Source organism: Eupeodes corollae, chromosome 3 (assembly GCF_945859685.1).
Source record: "Eupeodes corollae chromosome 3, idEupCoro1.1, whole genome shotgun sequence".
In the NCBI taxonomy this organism is placed as follows: domain Eukaryota; kingdom Metazoa; phylum Arthropoda; class Insecta; order Diptera; family Syrphidae; genus Eupeodes; species Eupeodes corollae.
Window position 1 is genome coordinate 22616719 of NC_079149.1, and position 23117 is coordinate 22639835.

The 23117-nt window shown below is 33.8% G+C and overlaps 1 protein-coding gene across 1 annotated transcript in view; it reads left to right on the forward strand.

Moving 5' to 3' along the window:
- Positions 1-21390, forward strand: part of LOC129948953 (uncharacterized) — an 83978-nt gene extending 62588 nt beyond the window's left edge. Inside the window, exons 2-3 of the mRNA XM_056060108.1 lie at positions 17781-17867; positions 17964-21390. Of these exons, the coding sequence (XP_055916083.1) occupies positions 17781-17867; positions 17964-20006 (2130 nt within the window). The 3' untranslated portion in view covers positions 20007-21390. The remainder of the gene's footprint in view (positions 1-17780; positions 17868-17963) is intronic.
- Positions 21391-23117: the final 1727 nt, after the last annotated feature.

A 23117-nucleotide genomic window follows, 5' to 3' on the forward strand; every position in this document is an offset into this window, starting at 1 on the left:
ACAAGCTCTCAGTTCAGTGGAAATTCATTTTACCTAACTACATATCTAATAAAAAATAACGAAATGAATTGCTTTGCCTCTGTGATCTAATTTACATTCCGATAAACGAAAGAGCATTAATCGATAATGCCAAACAAATAAGACTGCAATCATTAAATTTATCAATAGCAAATCAAATGCATTCCTTAAAATTATTGTGCATATATGTATGTACATTTTGTTCTACAGTTAACGCCAGAGTAATAAGACCAGCTTATAAGAAAGAAGGGTGCTCCAAATTCAAGTTTTTTGTTTGTATTTAGCTTTGTTAGAAAGACAAACATTCCGATTTATTATGGAACACAACATCGTCGTCTGTCACTGCAAATTTCAAAAACCTTGTTGAAGGTTGTAGCTGTCTAATTTTTTGATGTTGGTCTTAACTGCTTGAATCAAACATCGAAGGAATTCAAATCGCAGCCAATTGATATCGTCAAGACGATTAATAATAAGATTCATGAATTGTGTGACATGAGGTGCCATCCTGTATGAAACAAATGTCATCAGAATCCGTGCCTTGAAATCAAGCAACAATACAAAAATAACGATTAAGAGGAACATTGAGCAGGTTCAGACGACATAAGTGATTTGAAAGTAAAGCAAGTTTCTAGTATCTGATTGGCCAGATGTCCAAGTCACGATCGACTTGTAGCTTACCTCAGAAGTTTTTTGTAAATTATAATGTTTTGGTGGTTTTTGCACGGTGAAATGAAGGGAAATTTTAGTGAAGTAAAGTTCTGAAATGTATGACACTTGAAAAACTAACAAGTCGCCTTGGTCAAAATGTATGTACATTCAGTGAATGCAGTTGAATGCAAATGAAGTCCCTGATGTTGCCTGAACCTGTCAAATGAGTCTAGTCGCAATTTCGAATAAAAATGGTTCAATCATGTTACCACTCTATAATCCGCAACAAACTTGTTTTCCCTGTAGATGCATTTGTTTTTCGACTTAAACGTACTGGCTTTCTAAGCTCTTAAATGTCAATTCCGTTCGTTAACGTAGCTGCTGAAATTAAAATGCTCCTCATTAGAAAAGTAAATTTGTGGATTAAAATTTTTTGTCCCATTCAAACTGCTCTAAGGGACAAACTGCGAAGCGATAACCGTTTTCAACTGCTGAATCAATAAGATCATAAAAACAAATAATTGGAGATCTTTGTGCAGGATTTCCTTCAGACTAAAGTTCGTGAAATAGTGAGCTGTTGAAATCGATGGCAAGTTCATATTGAGTGAATTTAATCTCATAAACCAGTGCGCTCTTCACTTCTTTAAAAAAAACGCCATATTTGGGCTTCACAGCACTCACTTTGGAAATAAGCTTTAAATGTTGTCCCATTCAAACTGCGAATCGATAAAAAAGCTCATGGTCATCCGCTTTCAACTGCTGAATCAATAAGATCTTGAAAACAAATAATTCGAGATCTTTGTGCAGGATTCCCTTCAGACTAAAGTTCATGAAATAGTGAGCTGTTGAAATCGATGGCAGGTTTATTTTGGGTGAATTGAGCCTCACAAAACGGTGAGTTCTTCACTTCTTGCTCACTGTTTTGGCTACACAGAACTAACTTTGGAAATAAATTTTTCCAAGCATATAGCGCTTAATTGCATTTTACAGAGATTGCTACTGACTTTTTGTCAAGATTTTTTTGAGATGGAGATGGAAAAGTTATCGGTGTCTATACTATATTTTCATTCTTAAGATAAAATTTTTTATTAGCCACTCATTCTATATTATTTTTAACTTCCCATAGGAAGTTATTGTAATGGGTCCGATTTGTCAAATTGAAAATTTTGACATTTCTCGACGTTTCAAGGTCCCTAGAGTCGAAATAAAAGATTTTTAGAAAGATGTCTGTGCGTGCGTGTGTACGTACGTTTGTACGTCCGTACGTTTGCGACGTTTTTTTCGTCGTCCATATCTCAAGAACCAGAAGAGATATCGACTTCAAATAAATTTTTGTTATACAGATAATAAGGCAGAAAGATGCAGAAAGGGCTCTCAAGAAAATTGCGTGGGTGGTTTTTTTACCATAGAAGTTTGAAAAAAAGGTGAAAATTTTGGTTAACCCCAAATATCTTACGAACTAAAAACGCTAGAGACTTGAATTAAATTTTATATAATATACTGTAACGCGATACCAAACACGTATATTTTTTGAAAAAAAATCAATATAACGGTTTTTTTATAAATAAAAAAAAACTGAAAAAAAAAATTGTCACCTCCAAAATTTTACGACTGAAATATGATTTCATCTCCAAAACAATTTTGTGCAACGAAAAATAATGTTTTTGACATCTGATAAAATTTTGAGAAAAATCGAATTGACAGTTTTTTTATAAAAAATAAAAATCTAAAAAAAACATTACTCAAAGTTCGTAAAAATTGAATATCGATTCAAATTTCTTTTCAAAAACTTGAAATCTAGGCTTCAAGCTTATTTATCTTATAAGAAATATTGTTTTCAATATTTTGAAAAATGTTGAGAAAAATCGAATTGACAGTTTTTTTACAAAAAAATAAAAACCTAAAAAAAATTTATAAAAGTTGGTAAAAATTGATTTTCGACTCAAATATCTTTTCAAAAGTTTGAGATATTGGCTTTAATCTACTTTTATCTTTCAAAAAATATTGTTGTCAATATTCAGTTAAAGTTTGAAAAAAAATCGAATTGATAGATTTTTTACAAAAAATTAAAAAACGAAAAAAAAAAAATTAACAAAAACTGGTAAAAAATGATTTTCGACTAAAATATCTTTTCAAAACTTTGAGATAATAGCTTCTAACTAATTTTATTTTATAAAAAATATTGTTTTCAACATTAGGACAAATTTTGAGAAATACCTAATTGACAGTTTTTTTTACAAAAAATAAAAACCTAAAAAAAAATTTATAAAATTTGGTAAAAATTGATTTTCGACAACGGGATGGAAAGTTATCAGTGTGGGTCGCATCCCAGCCTCTTTTTTTTATTTTCAATTGTAGGTTGTGTTACGTTAGGTTAAAGTGGCTGTCCAAGATGGAAACGGACACACTTAGGCCAGTTTAATGGCCCATTGTGATACCACATGAATCTTAAGGCTTCCTCCTAAGCTCAATGGAACCAGCTTGAGTCCCTTACGAAACGTGAGAGCCTGATTTTGTTGATATGATTTGGATTGTTAAAGAAGAATTCTCGCGTTTTCGAGCCAGAGCAGAACTGTTTCCTCCTCTTCCTTGTTCATACATTTTCTGCAAAAGTCATTTGAGAATACGCCTAGTCGCGTGGCGTGCTTTCCTATTAGACAGTGTCCGATTATGACACCTATTATCCAGCTTATATGCGATCTGCTTAGAGAGAGCAAGCACCTTGAACGTTTTATATCCAGTGTTGGCCAGATGTTTTTTGTGGCTTGACACGTGGAGATGTTGTTCCACCTGGTGCCTGCCCTCCTCACGGCGTCTTGCATAAGCAACAGTTTACAAGTAGCAATTGGTATACCAGTATGCGCCAAACGTGGGAGGATGGGCTGCACTGTACCTTTCCTGGCGAGTTCATCTGCTTTACTGTTGGAATGTCGCTATGGCCCGGCACCCAGCAAAGATGAATATTAAACTGTTGCGCCATCTCGATTAGAGATGATCGACAGGTATGGACTGTTATAGAGTTTGATTTGATAGCGGCCTGACTATCTGAGAAAATACGAATATCAGATGTTGATATCACGTTTTCTATAAGCCAGGACAAGACTTCTTTAATCGCCAGAAGTTCCGCCTAGAACACGCTACAATGATTGGGAAGGCGAAATGAGAAACTTAATTTCAGTCGCTCAGAGTACACACCTCCACCAACCCCTTCTTTTGTTTTTGACCCATCTATATAAAAATGGATGGACCCATGTTCCGGGAATGTTCTATCCTCCCAAAAAAAATCTGGGAGGTATAGAAATCTGGAAATTTCTGTCGAATTCCAGTTGGGGGATGGTGTAGTCTGTGTGCTTTGGAATTGATTCTCAATACTTAAGTATTACGGAGTGGCCAATGTTGTTGTTAGTCCACTGCGACAAAGCTTTGAGGCGAATAGCAAAGCTTGCAGATATTTGTTTGGTAAATATGTCAAGAGCTGTTAGGTAGAGTAAGGTGCCCAGTGCCCCAGATGGGGTCGTGCAAAGCGATCCGCTTATACATAGGCAAACTGAACGTTAGATTTTATTTAGTTTGTCACGGTTTATAGCTTTTTCTAAAGCAGTCCACCATAATGCTACACCGTAAATTAAAATCGGTCCAATTACCGATGTGCATGATTCTGGGTTGTAAGCCCCATATTTTACCAATAGCTTTTTTGCAAGAAAAGAGAGCTATAGTAGTTTTTTTTACTCTTTCCGTCCGAGAAATTTAATTGGATTACTTTAATATAGGAAGGGTTGGCAAATGGTATTTTGCATTTCCTCAAAAATTGGACTTAATCGGTTTATGTGTCCACACCGATCAGAACAAAGTATTAATCAGTCTAAGGAATTTTGTAAGAGTTTTTTTGAAGTGTTTAGATGCTTTTCTGAAACTGCTATAGCAATGTCGCCCGCATAGGCGATCAATTGTAGATTGAGAAGAAATTATTAAGCTGATTTATTCCCCGAAAATTTTTGTCAATCGGTTGTAAGTAAAACTTAATGAATTTTCAAGGTCCAACTGAACATCTGTGAACTGAGAATTTGTTTATAGTTAATTATTAATTCATTCTTAACCATGGGAATGCCCCTCTGATGAATATTCGGATCTTATTTTGTTAACAAATTCACCATGTTGTAAAGACTACAATGCAAATTTGTTCATCTTCAATTTTATGCATCTAAAATTTTAAGGTTCATTTAAACCAAAGTGTCACCATGTTGTACGAAGTTTTTAAAGTATAATCATTCAATAACATCAGCTGAACAATCAAACCAAATATTTTGTAAAGCTTTTTATTTATTTGAAGAGAATTTCATGCAAATAAAATAAAAAATGTAAATAAACAATTTTTGAGAAAAATCTTTATAATATTGATTTTTAAATATCGATATGTATTTTATCATTATCACAAAAAGCGTCATCATCCCACCATTCATTTGATGGTAAAGTCATGTGAATATTGGCATAATATCAAAAGAAATGTACCCAATCGAATGTAAATAAGCAAATAAAATAAAATATCGTTTTATATGTAAATTTGTTTGGTAAATAATTTTATAAAAAAAAAAGAAATTGAATCAAAATTTAGGAAAAAAGTGAAGATAAAAATAAGATTTTTTTGTTTATTTGTAACGTTATGGTTTTTGAATAATTCCAAGTACTTAAGCGCTGATAATAATCAATACAGCAAATAACGTTATTTAGGGAAATCATCCTTTCGCTATACTTCAAATTACTTCACTAAACTTTGTAAAGTTACATTCCAAAGACACTAAAAAATATTTGCAATAAATATCATTCATTAGCTGAGTTAATAGTTTGGAAAATGTAAGGTGGTGTCCTTTCGCCTCTTCTATGGCTTCTGGTCATGGATACAATTCTCGTTAAATTAGAGAGATGTGGAGTGAAGGCGGTAGCCTATGCGGTGATTTGGTGCTATTGGTGTCACGAAAGTACACCTCTGTGATTAGTGAAATCACGGAGTCAGCTTTGAAGAAAGTTAGCACCTGGGCCACGAGTTGTGGACTAGGAGTTAACCAAAGTAAAACTGAACTTTTGCTCTTTACCACCAAAACTAAAGTACCGCCCTTCACGCTACCTCGACTCAACGGTCAAATCCTGTCATTGTCTTCCAGTGCAAAATATTTGGGAGCGAGTATAACTCCCTGGAAACTAAATATTGAAGTACGGGTTAAGAAGGCCTGTGTTGTCTTCTACGCCGGCAGCAAAACTTTCGGCAAAAAGTGGGGACTTCAGTCGAAGATGATTTTATGGACGTACACAGCCGTAGTACGTCCAATCTTAACATATGGTTCGATTGTGTGGTGGCCTGCTCTTAGCAAAGCCTATAATATTGATAAGCTAAAGAAGGTTCAGAGAACATCTTGCGTGGGCACCACAGGGGCCATGCGTACTTGCCCAACGGACGCCTTAAACGTTATTTTGGATCTTCTACCAATCGACCTTTTTATTAAATACATAGTTTCCTGCGCTGTTAGGCTGAAGGAATCAAACAGCTGGTTGTCAAAACCTTATGGTCACAGCAACACAACGAAATTGATTCCCCCAGATATTATCTCGGTAGACACTGACTGCTGCACTCCTACTTTGAGCCTTAGTAAGGGTTTTAAAGTTATTTTCCCATCGAGAGAAGATTGGGAGGATGACATCGTGTCGATATGTTTCGGCACAACCATCTTTACTGACGGCTCAAAGATGGAGTGCTGAGTTGGTTCTGGGATCTTTTCTGAGTCACTAAATGTAGCTAAATTCTTTAGGCTTCCTGACTTTGCTAGCTTTTCAGGCTGAACTGCGGGCAAAAAGGGAGGCATGCAAGATACTTAAACAAAGTCCAAACCAAAACCGAAATGCGGCTATCTTCACAGACAGTCAGGCAGCTGGCAAAGCCATTAACTCGACCATATCCTCATCTAAATTGGTCCAGCAATGTCTCGGTAAGCTTGCGAACCTGAATATTAACCTCGGTGTCTTCCTGATCTGGATTCCGGGCCATAGTGGTATCGTGGGAAATGAACGGGCTGACGAGCTAGCCAGGCAAGGATCGGCTCTTCATAGCTCACTTGCGGAAATGGTTAACATTCCTCTTGGTGCTATGAAGGGTAAAATCTTTTCTATCTACCAAACTGAATCAAACCGAAGGTGGAGCAATTTACCCAACTGCATTATATCTAGAAAGATATGGCCCACCTATAATAAAACCCGTACAAACGATCTTCTATGCAGGCCAAGGCAAGACATAGCCAGGATTGTTGCGGTTTGTACCGGACATTGGCCTATAGGAGTTAATGCAGAGAAGTTGGGTATCTCTTACAACACCTTTTTCCGTAGTTGTAGTGATTAAAGAGAAAGTGAAACGATAATCCATTTCCTCTGCAAATGTCCTGCTTTGGCTAACACTAGAATGAAATACTTTGGAAAAGCATTCTTTCACGAACTTGGTGAGCTATCTGAGACAAAGATTAAAGACCTAATCTTTTTTCTCAATGCGACAAAATGGCTCTAACATAATCGCTATGAAGCTTCTTTATAAATCTGTCCCTTTCAATCAATGGTCAAACGAGTTTTTGGTATCAAAACGGCGCATTACAGCGCTAATTGGATCTCAGGCTAGGTTGCTTTGAGATCGCCATTTCTACCTACCTTAGTTATAGAATTGAAAAAATGTACATATGCTTGGTTCTTACTTTTATTTTTTAGTTAGATAACCTTAAATCCCAATAAATGTAAGTGCCTACTTAATTTTGTTTTATTTCAAATAATCCTTTTTGCATACAAATAAATTAATAAATCAGAGTTGGTGCTCAATCAATTCATGAGAATGTCGTCTTTTTGCAATTTGCCTTTAAAAACATACATATACCAAACATTCTTTTTAAATACTTAACACCAACCTCTTAAAACCCAACGTATACCAAAATGTATGTGCATGTGTACATATGTATGAATCTTTTCAAATTATAAAAGAACAGTTCGAAATTTTTGCATATTGCATTTTAATTAATTCGGGATTTTTCAATGAAACCTTGCTCACATGGCAAAAGTTTATAATTTACATTACAAAGTATGTGTTGTGCAGGTAGTTTTTGAGAGTGGGAAGTAAGGTGACAAAGTTACGTGTTTTGATTTTTTTTTTGAGTTAAAACCTACTCATTTAAAAGCTTTCACTTTTATACTAAGGGATTCTTATTTGAGCCAGCTTAACCTTAATTGGTGCAATAATGCACGCGAGTTTTTTTTATGTTTAACAATTCTAAACATAAATGAAGGTAGACTTTTGGGCTTGCGCTGTGCAAAAAACATCATTTAACTTAGACGAAAAGTATTGTTAAAATTTAAATATGTAATACACAAAATTCCTAATTTCTTTCGAAGTACTACATATTTTGAAAATTCTGTAATTTTGTCCCACCCAATTTACCAAAGGAATATAAATAAGTGTTAACAAAATCAAAATCGTTAAAGTAATTTTCTAGTGAAAAGAATCAATATGTTTTTCACACCACTTGAAAAATGGTATAGGGTGGGCCATCTAATGATTTCTTCTTAATTCACCTGAAAATCTTAATAGAAATTCAGAACCCGCAGAATGAAATGAGTCGCTTAAAGCTTCAAAAACATTGGAAAATACTTACTGAAAGTGAGTTTACAGCCCAAACGGTGCTTGGAAATTCTTAATGTTCGAAATTTGAAATTGAAGACATGTGTTTGGTTCATACATATCACATATTTCCAAATCGTCATTAGTCGTCTTGGCAATGACGATGTAAATTGGCTGACCTGGAACAAGGATTGTCCTTTATAGATTTTTGTTGGTGAATCGTGAAGAATCGATACTATGCCAACAATCCAGAAACGATTCAAACACCTTAGGCCAATATCATTAAAAAAAATCCGGGAGCAAACCCCGAAACCATCAACATGGTCATGAAACATTGAAATAACAGAATGTGCTACTGAGAAGCCAGTCAAGATTGTCACTTGAACGACGTTATGGTCCATAGGTAAGGGGACTGTTTGCTCTTGCAGTAATACATGGAAAATATATAATTTTGTTCATTTTATTATATTTTTAATAAGATAATGTACCCGGGGATGAATGTTAGTACGTAGAACTGTCATGCCAGAGGTCTTGGATTCAATCTCTGTCTGTGCTATTTAAAGGTTTTTTTTCCACGGACCCTGCCTCTTTGTGAAAAATTGACAAAACGTCTTTAAGTATTTCTTGTCATGAAAAGTGTCTTTTCAAATCAGTTGTACGGATTCGGCTTAAAACTGTTAATCCCCTCCATTGAGAGTTGTAAGCCACTTCGCCCTAGTTCTCAACGGACTGTTGCCGTTGCGTTGCCTTATTTATTTTAATGTAAAAAATCTATGATATTGCTACAACTTAAAAAAGACAAAAAAATATAATAATAATAAAGACACAAAATATTTTGACCCGAAAATGAGGAATAATAGCAAAAAAGAAAATGTCTATGACGCGTTGATTAAAACTTAAATATTTAAGTTCCAGTGGAACACAGGAAAGGGTACAATATGCTGTACACTATTCTCACGAATCCCAAAAATTATTAAATATCTTTTTTTAATTATGCAATTAAGTAAGTTTAATTGGCACGTAGGTCATTCAAATAAAACGTGACTTTAAAATCACATGTTCTCAGTTAGACTTATATAAATTCAGAAACAAATTGTTTACAAATCTTTATATTATTAAAAAAAAATACCCAAATGGACAAAATTTAACACAACATCAATGTAAATTGTCAAGAACTTATTATTATTTTTCCATTGCCATATGAAACGAAATATGATAGCGCATTTTTGTTTTCTTTCTTATAATATATTATATACTATATGGTGATTACAGTTCGACGACTTCAAGTATTAAGCTATTAATAAATATTTCAGTGTCTGACGCTTGAGAAAAATAAAACAAAAAAATGAAAAAAAAAAAACGTTCACTAAACACACCCTGCAGCAGATTGCACTAAGTATAAGCCACACAATGAACGATTATTTAATACCATGTTTTGAATAACAACAAAACAACATAATACATATTGGCAAAGTACTCATTTACGATATTTAAAAGTCCAAATGAGTCGCATGAGCTTGCTTTTAAAACTATAAAACATCAGTTAATTTGTCTAACTTTCAAAGCCTACTAGAATCTGCTTAGTCGATATTAGATAATTTTATAATACTGGTCAAAAAATGTACCTGACCTATCAAACCAAACAGTACTTGTCTGAAATCACACCTTATAAAATCTCTATGACACAGGTTTTCGAAATGAACATAATGGGTCCGGCAAAAAGATCTCCCATATTTTAAAAGGCAATGACAAATAAATAAACAATTTAAGAGACAAATTTCATTGAATGTTTTAAATTAAATACTATGCCATTTTAACTTAAATAAAATAATAACTTAGTTTTAAACATTATATCCGTTAAATATTGTTCTCTATTATTAATACATTTACGAAGCCTTTCCCGGAAGTTTTCCATTGCTCGTCTAGTCATTTGTAGTGTAATGGCTGCCACTTCCTGAGTGTTTCCAAAGATTTTGTGTTTCCAAAGATTTTGGGCGATGAGTGTAAACATGTTCCTTTAAATGTCCCCAAAGAAAAAAATCACAAAGTGATAAATCGCCGGACCTTGGTAGCCAGGTAATGTCTCCTCGTAAAGAAAGAAAATGCCTTAAAAACATCTCTCTCAAAATGGTTAGTGAACGCCGCCGTAAAGTGTGTGCTGTGGCTCCATCTTGTTGGAACTAGACTTCTTTGTGGTTCCTAGTAAACTGATTTAGGTTTGGTTGGAGGAAGGTCTCAATCATGTGACAGTAGCGATCCGCATTAACTGTAACTTTTTGCCCATTTTCTTCGAAAAAATACGTACCTAACACACCAAGTTCAGCAACAGCACACCAAACTGTCACGTAAGGGCTGTGAAGTGGTCGTTGATGAATTTCTTGAGGGTTTTCTGTTGCCTAGTATCGGAAATTTTGTTTATTTAAAGTACCCGATGAATGGAAATGGGCCTTGTCAGGCGAAATTAAAACAGCACCAACGGGAATGTTTTGAAGAATGTCTTCACAAACAGCTCTGCAAGTTTCAAAATATCTCTCATCATCATTTCGTAGGGATGCATATGAAGATGTGTGTGCAAAATTCGTCTTACAATTCTATCAGACAATTCAAGGGCAGCTGCATGTTTAAGTGCTGAACGCCTCGGAGATTGCTGGATAGACGCACTTACACGTACCCCATTATCCGGCGTTTTTGCGATTAAAGGTCGGCCAGACGATTTTCTATTTAGCGCAGAATCCGTTGCTCTAAAGTTTGATAACCAAACTTGAATTGTTTTTCTATCCGGAACAGGATCATGTCGTCCAAGTTGAAATCGAATGTGAAATGATCGCTGAGTAGTAATCGCAGAGACACCATAACGGATAAAAGAGGCTGGGATGCGACCCACACTGATAACTTCCCATCCCGTCTGTCGATTTGTCTTGCTTCTAAGTTTGTCTATATGTACTCGTACCAATTTTTACCAAATTTGCGTACTATTTTTTGTAGATTTTTTTAATGAAAAAACGGACTGTTGGATTTTTATATACAAATTACTGAATATCGAAAACAATATTTTCTGTGAAATAAAATAAGTTTGAAGCCAATATTTATAATTTTTGAAAACCTATTTAAATTGAAAGTAAATTTTTACCAAGTATTAGAATTGTTTTTTTTAGAGTTTTATTTTTTGTAAAAAAAACTGTCAATTCGATTTTTTTCAAAATTTTATCGAATATTAAAAACAATATTTCTTATAAGATAAAATTAGTTTGAAGAAAATATTTCAAGTTTTTGAAAAGATATTTGAGTCAAAAATCAATTTTCACCAACTTTTGGTAAATTTTTATTAGGTTTTTAATTTTTTGCACGAAAACTGTCAATTCGATTTTTTTCAAAATTTTATTGAATGTTGACAAAAATATTTGTTGAAAGATAAAAGTTGTTAAAAGCCAATATCTACAATTTTTGGAAAAATATTTGAGTCGAAAATCAATTTTTACCAACTTTTATACATTCTTTTTTTAGGTTTTTATTTTTTGTAAGAAAATTGTCAATTCGATTTTTCTCAAAATTTTTCAAAATGTTGAAAACAATATTCCTCATAAGATAAAATAAGTTTGAATCCTAAACTTTAAGTTTTTGAAAAGATATTTGAATAGATATTCAATTTTTACCAACTTTGAGTAATGTTTTTTTTTAGATTTTTATTTTTTATAAAAAAACTGTCAATTAGATTTTTCTCAAAATTTTATCAGATATCAAAAACATTATTATTCTTTGCACAAAATTGTTTTGGAGATGAAATCATATTTCAGTCGTACAATTTTGGAGGTGACAAATTTTTTTTTTCAGTTTTATTGATTTATAAAAAAAACCGTTATATTAATTTTTTTCAAAAAATATACTTGTTTGGTATCACGTTACAATATATTATATAAAATTTAATTCAAGTCTCTAGCGTTTTTGGTTCGTAAGATATTTAGGGTTAACCAAAATTTTCACCTTTTTTTCAAACTGCTATGGTAAAAAAACCACCCACGCAATTTTCTTGAGAGCCCTTTCTGCATCTTTCTGCCTTATTATCTGTATAACAAAATTTATTTGAAGTCGATATCTCTTCTGGTTCTTGAGCTATGGACGACGAAAAAAACGTCGCGAACGTACGGACGTACGGACGTACGAACGTACGTACACACGCACGCACAGACATCTCTCTAAAAATCTTTTATTTCGACTCTAGAGACCTTGAAACGTCGAGAAATGTCAAAATTTTCAATTTGACAAATCGGACCCATTACAATAACTTCCTATGGGAAGTTAATATTCCTCTACGACAAATGCGCGCTCCTCACCGTGCCACGCCATTATGATCCTCAATTTATCTATACCCGGAATACCATTTTATCTATAAATAGCTTTAATATAAACGTCTAAAAATACGGGAGGTTTGCCGGACCCTGTATTTTAAAACGTAGACAACGTAATAAGTACGGTGTTCTGAAATTGTGTGAGGATTTTAAAAATATCCAATTTCATTATCTTCTAAATAAAGTTCAAAACAATTTAGTGTTCCACTTAGTTTTTGAAAATTGTCATTACTTTTGAAATGAATTATGAACCTTCATTTGACTATAAATGAACCTTGTGCTTTAAAGGTCTTGAAAAATACGTTTTAGAGAATTTTTTTATTTCTTAGGCTTTGATGATCAATCAGTTGGATGCGACTAATAATAAACTAAAACTAATCCATCTTGGTTTTACCCTACGTTTCGCCTGTTGTTTCCAGCTTTAAAAAAAAAAAAACACTAATACAACAACACTATACAAAGCACTAATGTTGTCGACGTCTTCCTGATGGTTCATCGTCTTATCAATTTTCTGCTGGATCCTCAAGCTCTCCAGAGTGAAGCGGGTGGTCATGCGTTTTTCTTTGTCAATTCAATAAATTGATTTTATTTAAAGATGCACGCAGCGCGAAATACAACTTTGAGCTGTAGTGACTTCGAAAAGAGTCTTCTTTGATAATGGGAACGTTTTAGAGTTGATTTTTAATTCTGATTCCGAATTTATGATTGATTTATTTGTATTAAATGCTCAGTTTTAAAAATACCCGCTTCCAATATTATTCCAATATTTTGTTTCCAATACATACATTTATTTAAAATTCTTTTAACCTTTCTTTTACTTTGAAACCATGTGTTTTTCTGTTAAAACTTAAATGCTTCAGCGGGTAGTTGAAGACTAACAGCTAAGGAGATTTGAAAAGTAGATAAGATTCCAAATATACTTAATATACTTACCCTCGAGCCCAACTTCGGTTGTACTGCCAAATACAGAGGTTCGTTCTTTAGCCGTAATACGCGAATGTGAAGTCATTGCAATATTCAGGAATTTAAAACCAATGTGCACCGATATCTCCTTTTAAACCCTCTCTCCTCTTCCTAGTGCTCACACCGTGCCTCTGCATAATAAGGGTAGTAATATCCCCTTGAGTGTGTGTTTATTATAAAAAAAAACTAAATATTAAATAAGGGGATTAAAATAATCACCACGAATTCTATTACCTAATATGAGGTTTTTCACGACTTAAGAAGTTATATCTCAAAAACCTGACGTTATAGATTAGTTTGTAAGTCTTTGAACTAAGACCATCAAAAACCTAGGAAAAAGTATAATTTGATTGTTTCTTCTTTGAAAATAGATATGCCTTTTTTCATCGACGTATCTATTCCTATGATATCAAATCAAGTCTGGTCGGAACTTTAGATTTTGTTCTTTTTTTTATATTAATTTTTGAAAATTTTAAATTGGTGTATACTTTAAGTAAGTGAGATTTAAGGTATTCACAACCAAACGCCCCAATTCACAAGACAGTGACGATTAAATAAAAGCTTATTAAGCTAAAATTTGAAACTGGAAATTAACTTCCCTTCATCTGTATAATTTACGTATATATTTATGTATTTATATAAAAGTTTGTATTTTATTTGTTTGTTTTTATTTATTTTTTTCCCTTGGATGATAAACAAGTTTGTTATTATTTAAAAACATGTACTCTTATCCATTATTATATTTTAATTCTTTCTTTATCAACGGTTGCTATGTGAGTTGAAAACAAAAAAAAAATATTAAAATATAAATATTCACTGAGCTGTAAAAATAGTAGGTCACATTATAAATAACATTTAATGATATATTATAAAGAAAACTATTAGAGAAGATAAATTAGTGATGCGATCGATATTTGTCATTGTGCAATAATAATTAAAATTACGAACTTAATGATTTATTTATCTATTTTACTAGAGATCTAGAATAATATTAGAAGACTCTAGTTTGAAAGTCGAATGATTCATACACGAAAATATTTATGACTTGCGCTAGACTCTATAAATCTACGGTTTTATTTGATGAATGATGATCAATCATTTACAAAGTAAAGATGATTAACCTTACTTTTAAATTTCACTCTAGTTGTTGAATCAATAAAACGAATAAATATAACCTTTCCTGCTGTTTTCTCATAACAAATTGCCATTTTCTAAAAACATGCTGCCAAATTGAGAAGAAACATTAATTTATTTAAAACTTCACTCACAAACGAAAGAGTTTGGCAGGGATGCCAAAACTAGATATGGCTTTAAACAGCTCGTGCCTGTAGATGCTGTGATATGCGGCCTTGAAATCGATGAAAAGATGGTGGTAGTCGATTTGGTGTTCTTGGGTTTTTCCAGGATCTGCCGTAATGTGAATATTTGATCGATAGTTGACTTTCCTGATCTAAAACCACACTGTTAAGGATCAGGTTGTTGACGGTGGGCCTTAGACGTTCACATATTACTGCATAGAAGATTTTATAGGTGATGTTAAGTAGACTTATTCCTGTATAGTTGGTGCAATTAAGGGTCTCCTTTTTTCAGGATCGGGAAAACAATACTGAGGTTCCACTTTCGGGCATGTTTTCTTACGACCATATCTTACATATAAGTTGGTGCATACTCCTAACCAACTTATCTCCAGCTGATCTAAGGAACTCGGCATTCAAGCCATCTGCTCCAGCGGCTTTGTTAGACTTCAGCTTAGATATGGCAATCTTTACTTCGTCTAAGTCGGGAGGACGGAATCGTTGGCTTTCGTCGTCTATGTTGAATGGATCATCCTGCCTGACACCGCAATTCGGTTCGTCGTCGCTGTTATACAGTCTGCAGAAGTGACCCTTCCATATCCTCAGCATTGACTGCGGTTCCGCTATTATGTTTCCACTTTTGTCTTTGCATGCGTCCACTTTCGTCAAGTTATGGCCGAGATATCGCTTGAAATGTTGGAATAAGCAGTTCAAATTATATCAAACAATGCTGCGAATCTTCTCCATGCGGCCATGTTTAGCGGAGCCACATCTTTGTCCTTCAGATGTGGACAACAAAGTATGATAAGATTGTTTAATTTTTATTTTGAGGGCTTTGTTAATCAAGAATCAGGTAGAATTGATTGCTTCAAAATCTTAGTGCTGTACTTGCATCGAGGAAAATAAGCAGTTTTCAAATTTTTGGTATGTGCATCACAGAACATCTCTTTTGTGTTGTGATCAACTGTTGGACTGAACTTGTCACTGAAAAATACTAATAAATCCCTTATTCGTTCAAAAATCGAGATTAATTCTCATATTTTCGTCATGTTCCGCAATAACTCACTTGAATCTCTTGGATGGACTTTTTTTATAAGCAATACTCGAGTGAAATAGTCAATTTCATTTCTTTCCCCTCAAACAATTCAACCGTAATACCCGTATTTCTAGAAATGCTCATCAGCTCACCCTTTGTATCCAATTTCGGGCGTGCTGTAAGTCCAAACTTTATAATGCATTACAAAAATTCAGCTTGAAATCGAACAATTAATGACCCTACACTATTTACTTAAAATTATGTTATGAACCAAGAAAGGAGATTTTTAAACAAGTTATACGCTTTTCAAAAAATAAAATTAAATAACTAAACAGATATTTTTAAGGCACTGAATTCCTTCCTATTTTTTTCTACAGGACATCTTATTATAGACATGGCGTTAGTTCTTTTTACTCAAAACTATAACGCCCAAATCCTAAAATTTATCACTGAGCCTAAAAAGTTTTTTAAAAAATTCCAAAAACCCAGAACGGCTAAAATTTTTAATTTGGGTCTTATGACATAGGGATTGGGCTTTGTGACACTTATTTTGGGCATTTTTATTGTTTCTTATGCAAGGCATTCAGGTCAGACAACACCCGATGGAGCGTGTGCAGAAATCTTCGATGAGTTGAACCACCTAACTCAGCTGGTCAACGAGCCCACCCGAATATCGGACGTTGAAGGTCGAGCAGAAAACACGCTTGGCTTGTTTCTTACCTCTGACCCTGATAAGTACACTATTAGTGTTCTATCTCCTTTGGGCACATCTGACCATTGTGTTATATCAGTAAATATCGAACTGGGTTAAAATTATCAGACCCAAGGAAAACGCAGAGGTTATTAAGCCAAAGAGGTAAGTTTTCGTTCCGGAAAAAGTTCTAACAAGCCGGAAAAAGTTATAACAAGCCAGGAAGGCCTGCATCGCCCATATTCGGCGGACTAAATTTTTACATGGCCAAAAATTACGGCAAAAATACTGCAATGTCCCAAAGGCAGTAAAAATGTTTCGTAACTTCTAAAAAACATGACGAATTCTTCCTCTTCATCGGTTCCTACGCTTCAGTTCACCGCCAATTCTATGCTGCCAGTGAGTGTTATGACTCCGCCTGTACTTGAGCGAGTTAGTGATTCCAAAATTATTATAAAATTTGTTAGAATCCCTAATCAGTTAATAATTTGGGGTTTATGATACTTTAAAATTAATGTTGGGCTTTGTGGCATTTTCTTTTGAAAATTTTTTTAGCGATACGGACATTTTTAGGCAATTGTATTGAGCAATAAGACCGAGTGGTTCATTTTATTTGGAATGTCATAAAACCCAAACAAGTTTTAACGCCCAAGGGCACGGTAAAATCGCCCAAATCTTACAAAATTAAAATCTAATAAAATTGTTTTGGGACTATGACATTTTTAATTTGGGCGACAGCTTTTAGCGAAAAGACTTAAGACTTAGACATACCAAACGTCGAACAAGACTTCTACTTAGAGGAAATACCATCATTACTCACATCAATCATTTACTTTTTTTGATTTAAGTTCTCCCAATAGCATTTATATTTTATTTAAAACAAAGTCTGTCAACGAAAAGAAAACAAATATAAAAATTCAAATTTTTAATGTCCTTTCCGCCTTTCACAGAAAAACTACAAAATTACAATCGATATTTTCCATTTACTACCATCAACACCAAATATTGATGTCGTCCTCCCCTAAAACTGTATACTATTAACTTAAACCGAACATAAACCATTTACCAAACGATATCTGTATATATGTTAACCTAATCGACCTACTTATTAAATTACCTTTTTTTATTTTTCCATTCATAGTGCACAGCTATCGACGACAGCATTGAAGATTCGGAAGGTTCAACTACCGACGGCACGAATATATCCCTTGGAAAATCCTACGATGAGGTAATTTAGATATTTTTAGAGCTTGCTTTCGTTCCTTATGCTCATAATATTACTCACACGTCATTTTTGTTTGTTTGATTTCATTTGGTGTTCTAGATAACAATCCTTGTCGATGCGGCTTTCCAAAATAAAATCAAGGCTAAACAAAAAATGGGAAATCGCAGTACTGACTCTGATGGTAAATCTTCAGTCAGGCTGTCACGAACATTAACCGAAAAACGAAAGGATTACGTGCGAAGGATATCAGAAATTCCAGATAGTTATTCATCGATATCGAAATACGGAACCTTGCATCGAACTTTGAAGGCTCCAGTGCTGAGTTCTTTTAAATTAGAGGGCGAAGACGACGATGATGACCAATCAAGTGATTCCAGTAGTGAAGACGATGACGACGAGCCTTCAATGATACCACCATTACCAACGGCGGCGACTAGTCAACGAATTCAGCATTTCAATAAACTCATCGAGGAAAATAAGACACCACCAGGAACAATGACAACGACGACCAACAATAATAACATAAAAATGCGTCCCAAACGGTCTACAGACAGTCCTCAAATTATAAAACCACCTGGCGATGATATGGTAGATTCGACAGAAGCTGCAAAAAAAGCCGCTGAAGCAGCAGCTGCCGCAGCTGAGAAAGAAAAAGAGGCAGCCGAGTCACAGAGTCCAAAACTATTTCAAGTCTGTATGCTGGTTGGTTACAATATGAGCACGAACACAGCGTATTTGAAATCGAAATACCCGCCAAACGAAGCCATTCCCGATAATATTGAACAGTTGGTCTTCCCTCACATCGATCTTGTGCGAACGGGGAAGGAGAATCAAGAGTACTGTCTGATTCTGACCGACGACCAAAACTACAAGATTTACGGCTATTGTAGGCGTGTTTTGCCGGAGAATTCAGATACATGTCTTCCATTATGTTATTGTATTATAAGCGAATGTAAAGCTCTGGGATTCTACCAGAAACTATTGAAGGAAGTCGAGTCCCGACATGGGCAGACAGAGACTGAAATGAATGTGCTATTCAGCAATCTACAGAGAGCTGATATTCCAGCCGCTGGCAAGTGCTTACACATAAAGATTCCACTTTTCTCAAGACCTGTGATGTTTTACTCGACGAAGCATATGAGTTTGGGACCCAATTCCAAGGGACTAAGGGAGTCGCTAATGGTGACGCAACAAGAATCTTTGTCAGAAGGTTCGTCGGCCACACTCTCGCACGATAGCAGAAGAACTTTAGGTGCAGGCCCAACACAGCCATTTGATCCTTTGGTTGGCCGCAGTCTAATCAGGGATCCTCGCTATGATGAAATATTTATCCAGCGACCGACTGATTTACGTCTGGAAAATACAGAATTAAGTGAGTTGCTTATTTGCCTTGGTCCCGAGCTGCTAATTGATGTCTTTTCGAACCTGCTACTTGAGCGCAAAGTTATCCTCCAGAGTTGTAATATTTCTCTGCTATCTAAAGCAATACTGGCCCTGCAGACAATGCTGTATCCGTTTCAATGGCCTTACACGATTGTGACGATTGTACCATCGCATTTGCTGGAAATCTGCCAAGCCCCATTCCCTGTGCTAGCCGGGATTCTGGATCCTCTCCCTTTTGAAATCGAGGACGGTGCTGTTGTGAATCTTGACACGAAGCGAATCATACAGACTTGTGGTGACGAGGGCACCATAATTCCGCCATCATTGAGAAAATCTCTCAAAGTCTCCCTAGCCATGGTCGAACTTATAGACAAAGAAAAGAAACTCTCCTCAGTGCTGATTAGTGAGGCATTCCTTCGTTTTTTCATTGAATTATTCGGTAACTATCGACTTGCATACTTTGACAAGGAGCAATTCATCCAATCGCACAAATCCCAAAACGCAAAACTATTCCTAGAATGGTTTGTGGAAACTTCAATGTTTCGGGGCTATGTGAATAATCGATATAAAACGGAACTGGGTGATGTGGTATGTGATACTAGTACAGAGTTTTATAATACATTCGATGCCAGGTTAATGGAGAAAAGTGAGAGTAATGTTAAGACACGGAATATGGAATCGATTTTGAAGGGCTCGAACATTTTCAAAAAGAGTAAAAGTAAAAGCTTTAAGAAAAGATTGAAAGAGTTTTTTGAATAAGCTAGACTAATGGAAGTGATCGGAAAAAAATTAAGAAAACAAAATAGTTGGAACTGATTCTGGGAGGGCGAGTAATGTTATGCGCATTGCGGACTATGAAGAGTCATAAGAGTTGAATATAATTCAAATATTGCATTTCTAGATCTTGCAACGATTGTCGTGTTTGATTTGAAGAAAGTGAGCTTGTTTTTTGTTTTTCCAATATAATTGAAATATGCCATTCATAACACGAAAAATATTGGAGTAAAGGCTTGCAAGCGTATTTATTTGAAGAAAGATTAGTTTTTGTTTTATTAAATGGAAATTAAAGTATTCGATAGGTAAAGAAAAAGAAAAATCTTTTATGTGGATAATCTTCAGTATAACTTTTTTTTAATAATAACTTACTAATCGCCATTGCGATTTATAGTAGCAACATTGTTTTTTAAAAATCATGAAACTATAAAATTGTAATTTATTGACATTGCCATCGTTAAGATTTCTAGGCTGCAATGCAACTCCAAGCCAAACATCTCACTTTCTATCTATTTGTTAGCAAAAAAAAACAGAATCAAAGAGAAAACTCTCCAAAATATTTTACTTGTGGATATACAAAGGTACCACTGGTCAACCAAATTTAATAATTAAAACATTTAATAAAAAAAAACATGGAACTGAGTGACTGATTGCGACATAAATATTATAGAAAAATCATATCACATTTTGTTGTTGTTATTCCTCTTCATTCACTGTGTTACAATTACCATCACCAATTTTTCTTTTGTTTTTTTTGTTATTTTTCATAGCAATATTTTGTAAATTGCCTTTAATATCACATTCAAACAAACAAAAAAAAACACAAATATATTATTTTCTTTATTTTATAAGAGAATATTTATGTAAATATATATTATAAACAAATTATTTGAAAATAATTATAATTTAATTAATTAGAGAAATGTAACATTTCTAATATTTTGTATTTTTTTCTTTTGTACGGAATTAAAATAAATAAAATTTATATTAAAAAAAACAAAAAAGTACACACACTTTACATGGCCTAAATGTATTTGATAAATAAAAAATATATATTAAATTATTTATGGATAAGTGTATTAATAATAATAATAATATAATAAAATAAAATACAATAAATAATCACACAATACCACATGACACTCTGTATAAAAATAAATGTATTTTCTTTTTTTAAGTTTTAACTAACGTCTTTTTTTTAAGTCTAGTTTTATAAATAAAATAAAAATTATGATTTTTATTTTTTACAAACAAAAAAATAATAGTTACATGTCTTGTTTAAGTTTTTGTATAGAGAAGAATGATAAAATAAAAATGAAAAGTGTATTAAATGTAAAGGTAAACGCTATTGCTGACGAAAGAAAAACTATGTTTGATTTTTTGATTGCATAATGTCTCGAATTTTGAGAGAATGTGTTATTAATTGTCTAGAAATGTAAAGTTTTTGTTAATAGTTTAAATGAACCGCGTGTGAATTCGAGTTTCTTGGTTTCAACCAAATTTCTTTCAAAATTATATGAGGGCTACATTTTCGTAATTTGAACTTCAGAGGGGATCATTGCAAATAAATAATCTGTTGTTGACTGTATAGGTGGGATAAGAAGTTCTAACTTTATACTTATTAGACTTAAATTCTGAAAATTCCATTTGTAGTTTTGATGCTTTTATATTTTGGTATTTCTATATACGGATCATTAGACTATTCCCTTATTTTCCAGAACTTTTATTTTTTACAACGGACATGTTCAGACAAAATAAAAGACTTAATTTGCAGTCAACTGCATTCCTTGAAAGTAAATCTTGACCAAGGCAACTAGTTAGTTTTTTTTTTCAAGTGTCATACATTTCATACTTGGAACTTTACTTCACCTTCAGTTCATCGTACAAAATCTATCAAAAACATTCAGCCCTATCATGAATTGCATCGTAATCGGAAATTTGTACGAATCGAGAAAAACTGTATCATGAAATCCGTTCGTAATTCAAAATTGTATGAGATTTTCCACTACGAACGGATTTCATGATACAGTTTTTCGGAATTCGTAAAAATTTCCGATTACGATGGAATTCATGATAGGGCTGATTATTGTCTAGAAAAGACTTCTCAGGCAAGCTACTCGTATATCGTCCATCACGATTTTCATTTTAAATATTTCTTATAATAAATTAATAAAGTTCAGCTTTCATTTGAATGAAAGTGCATGATCAACTGTCATTTTGACATAAGTAGATGTGACTTGATAGTTAGGGATACTTTTTGTAGAGCCATGTTAAATTATACATAAACAACTACAATTTACAGAGAGTTCAAATTGGGCTCTTTTTGAGGGGTCATGTTTTTAGGCTTTAAGGACCTAATGTTGAAATGATACATATTTCAATAAGATATAGGAAAGCAGGGCAGACCTTTAACCACCTACAAAATTCTAATCAGAATCAGGATTCCCAAAAGGAATATTCGTATTTAATGCAATGACCTCAACTCACTTTCAACAATTGGTGTCTTTGGCAATCACTTGTATCGCCTACAAAATGCATGAAGCTTTTATATAATGTACAGAATACAGTGGCACTCATTCCATGCGCAAGTTTAAGGTTACATCTTTGACACCTATCAAACTCAGCTGTTATTTGAAATGTTTTTATTTTTCTATGAAATGATTATTGTCTTGATTACTGGCCGACTGCGCACATGCAATTGCGGAAATTTTAAAGAGAGACAATTACATTGCCTTATCGTAAGCATCTCCAAATTTTACTGATGATACACCGAATTTATCGATTTACCAAAGTTGAACGTTTAAGTGCAGTTTTCCAGGCCGATGATTAAAAGGGTTGCGAAAAAGAATGTACCTACATATTTACTCTTATAACCCTTAAACTACACTTGCAAATGGCCGAGATTCTGTTTGAAATGTGGGAAAAAGTGGTCTAGAATTTACTCAAAAGAACTGCATGCTACAAAACTTCCCTTCGAGACTATTTACGTTTTTTTTTCACACTTCATGACTAAGTTTAAAACTTTATAATGAAAAAAAATGTGTCCCGTAATAAGCTTTACTATTTTTAAGTAATAAGCTTTAAGTATTTTTGCGC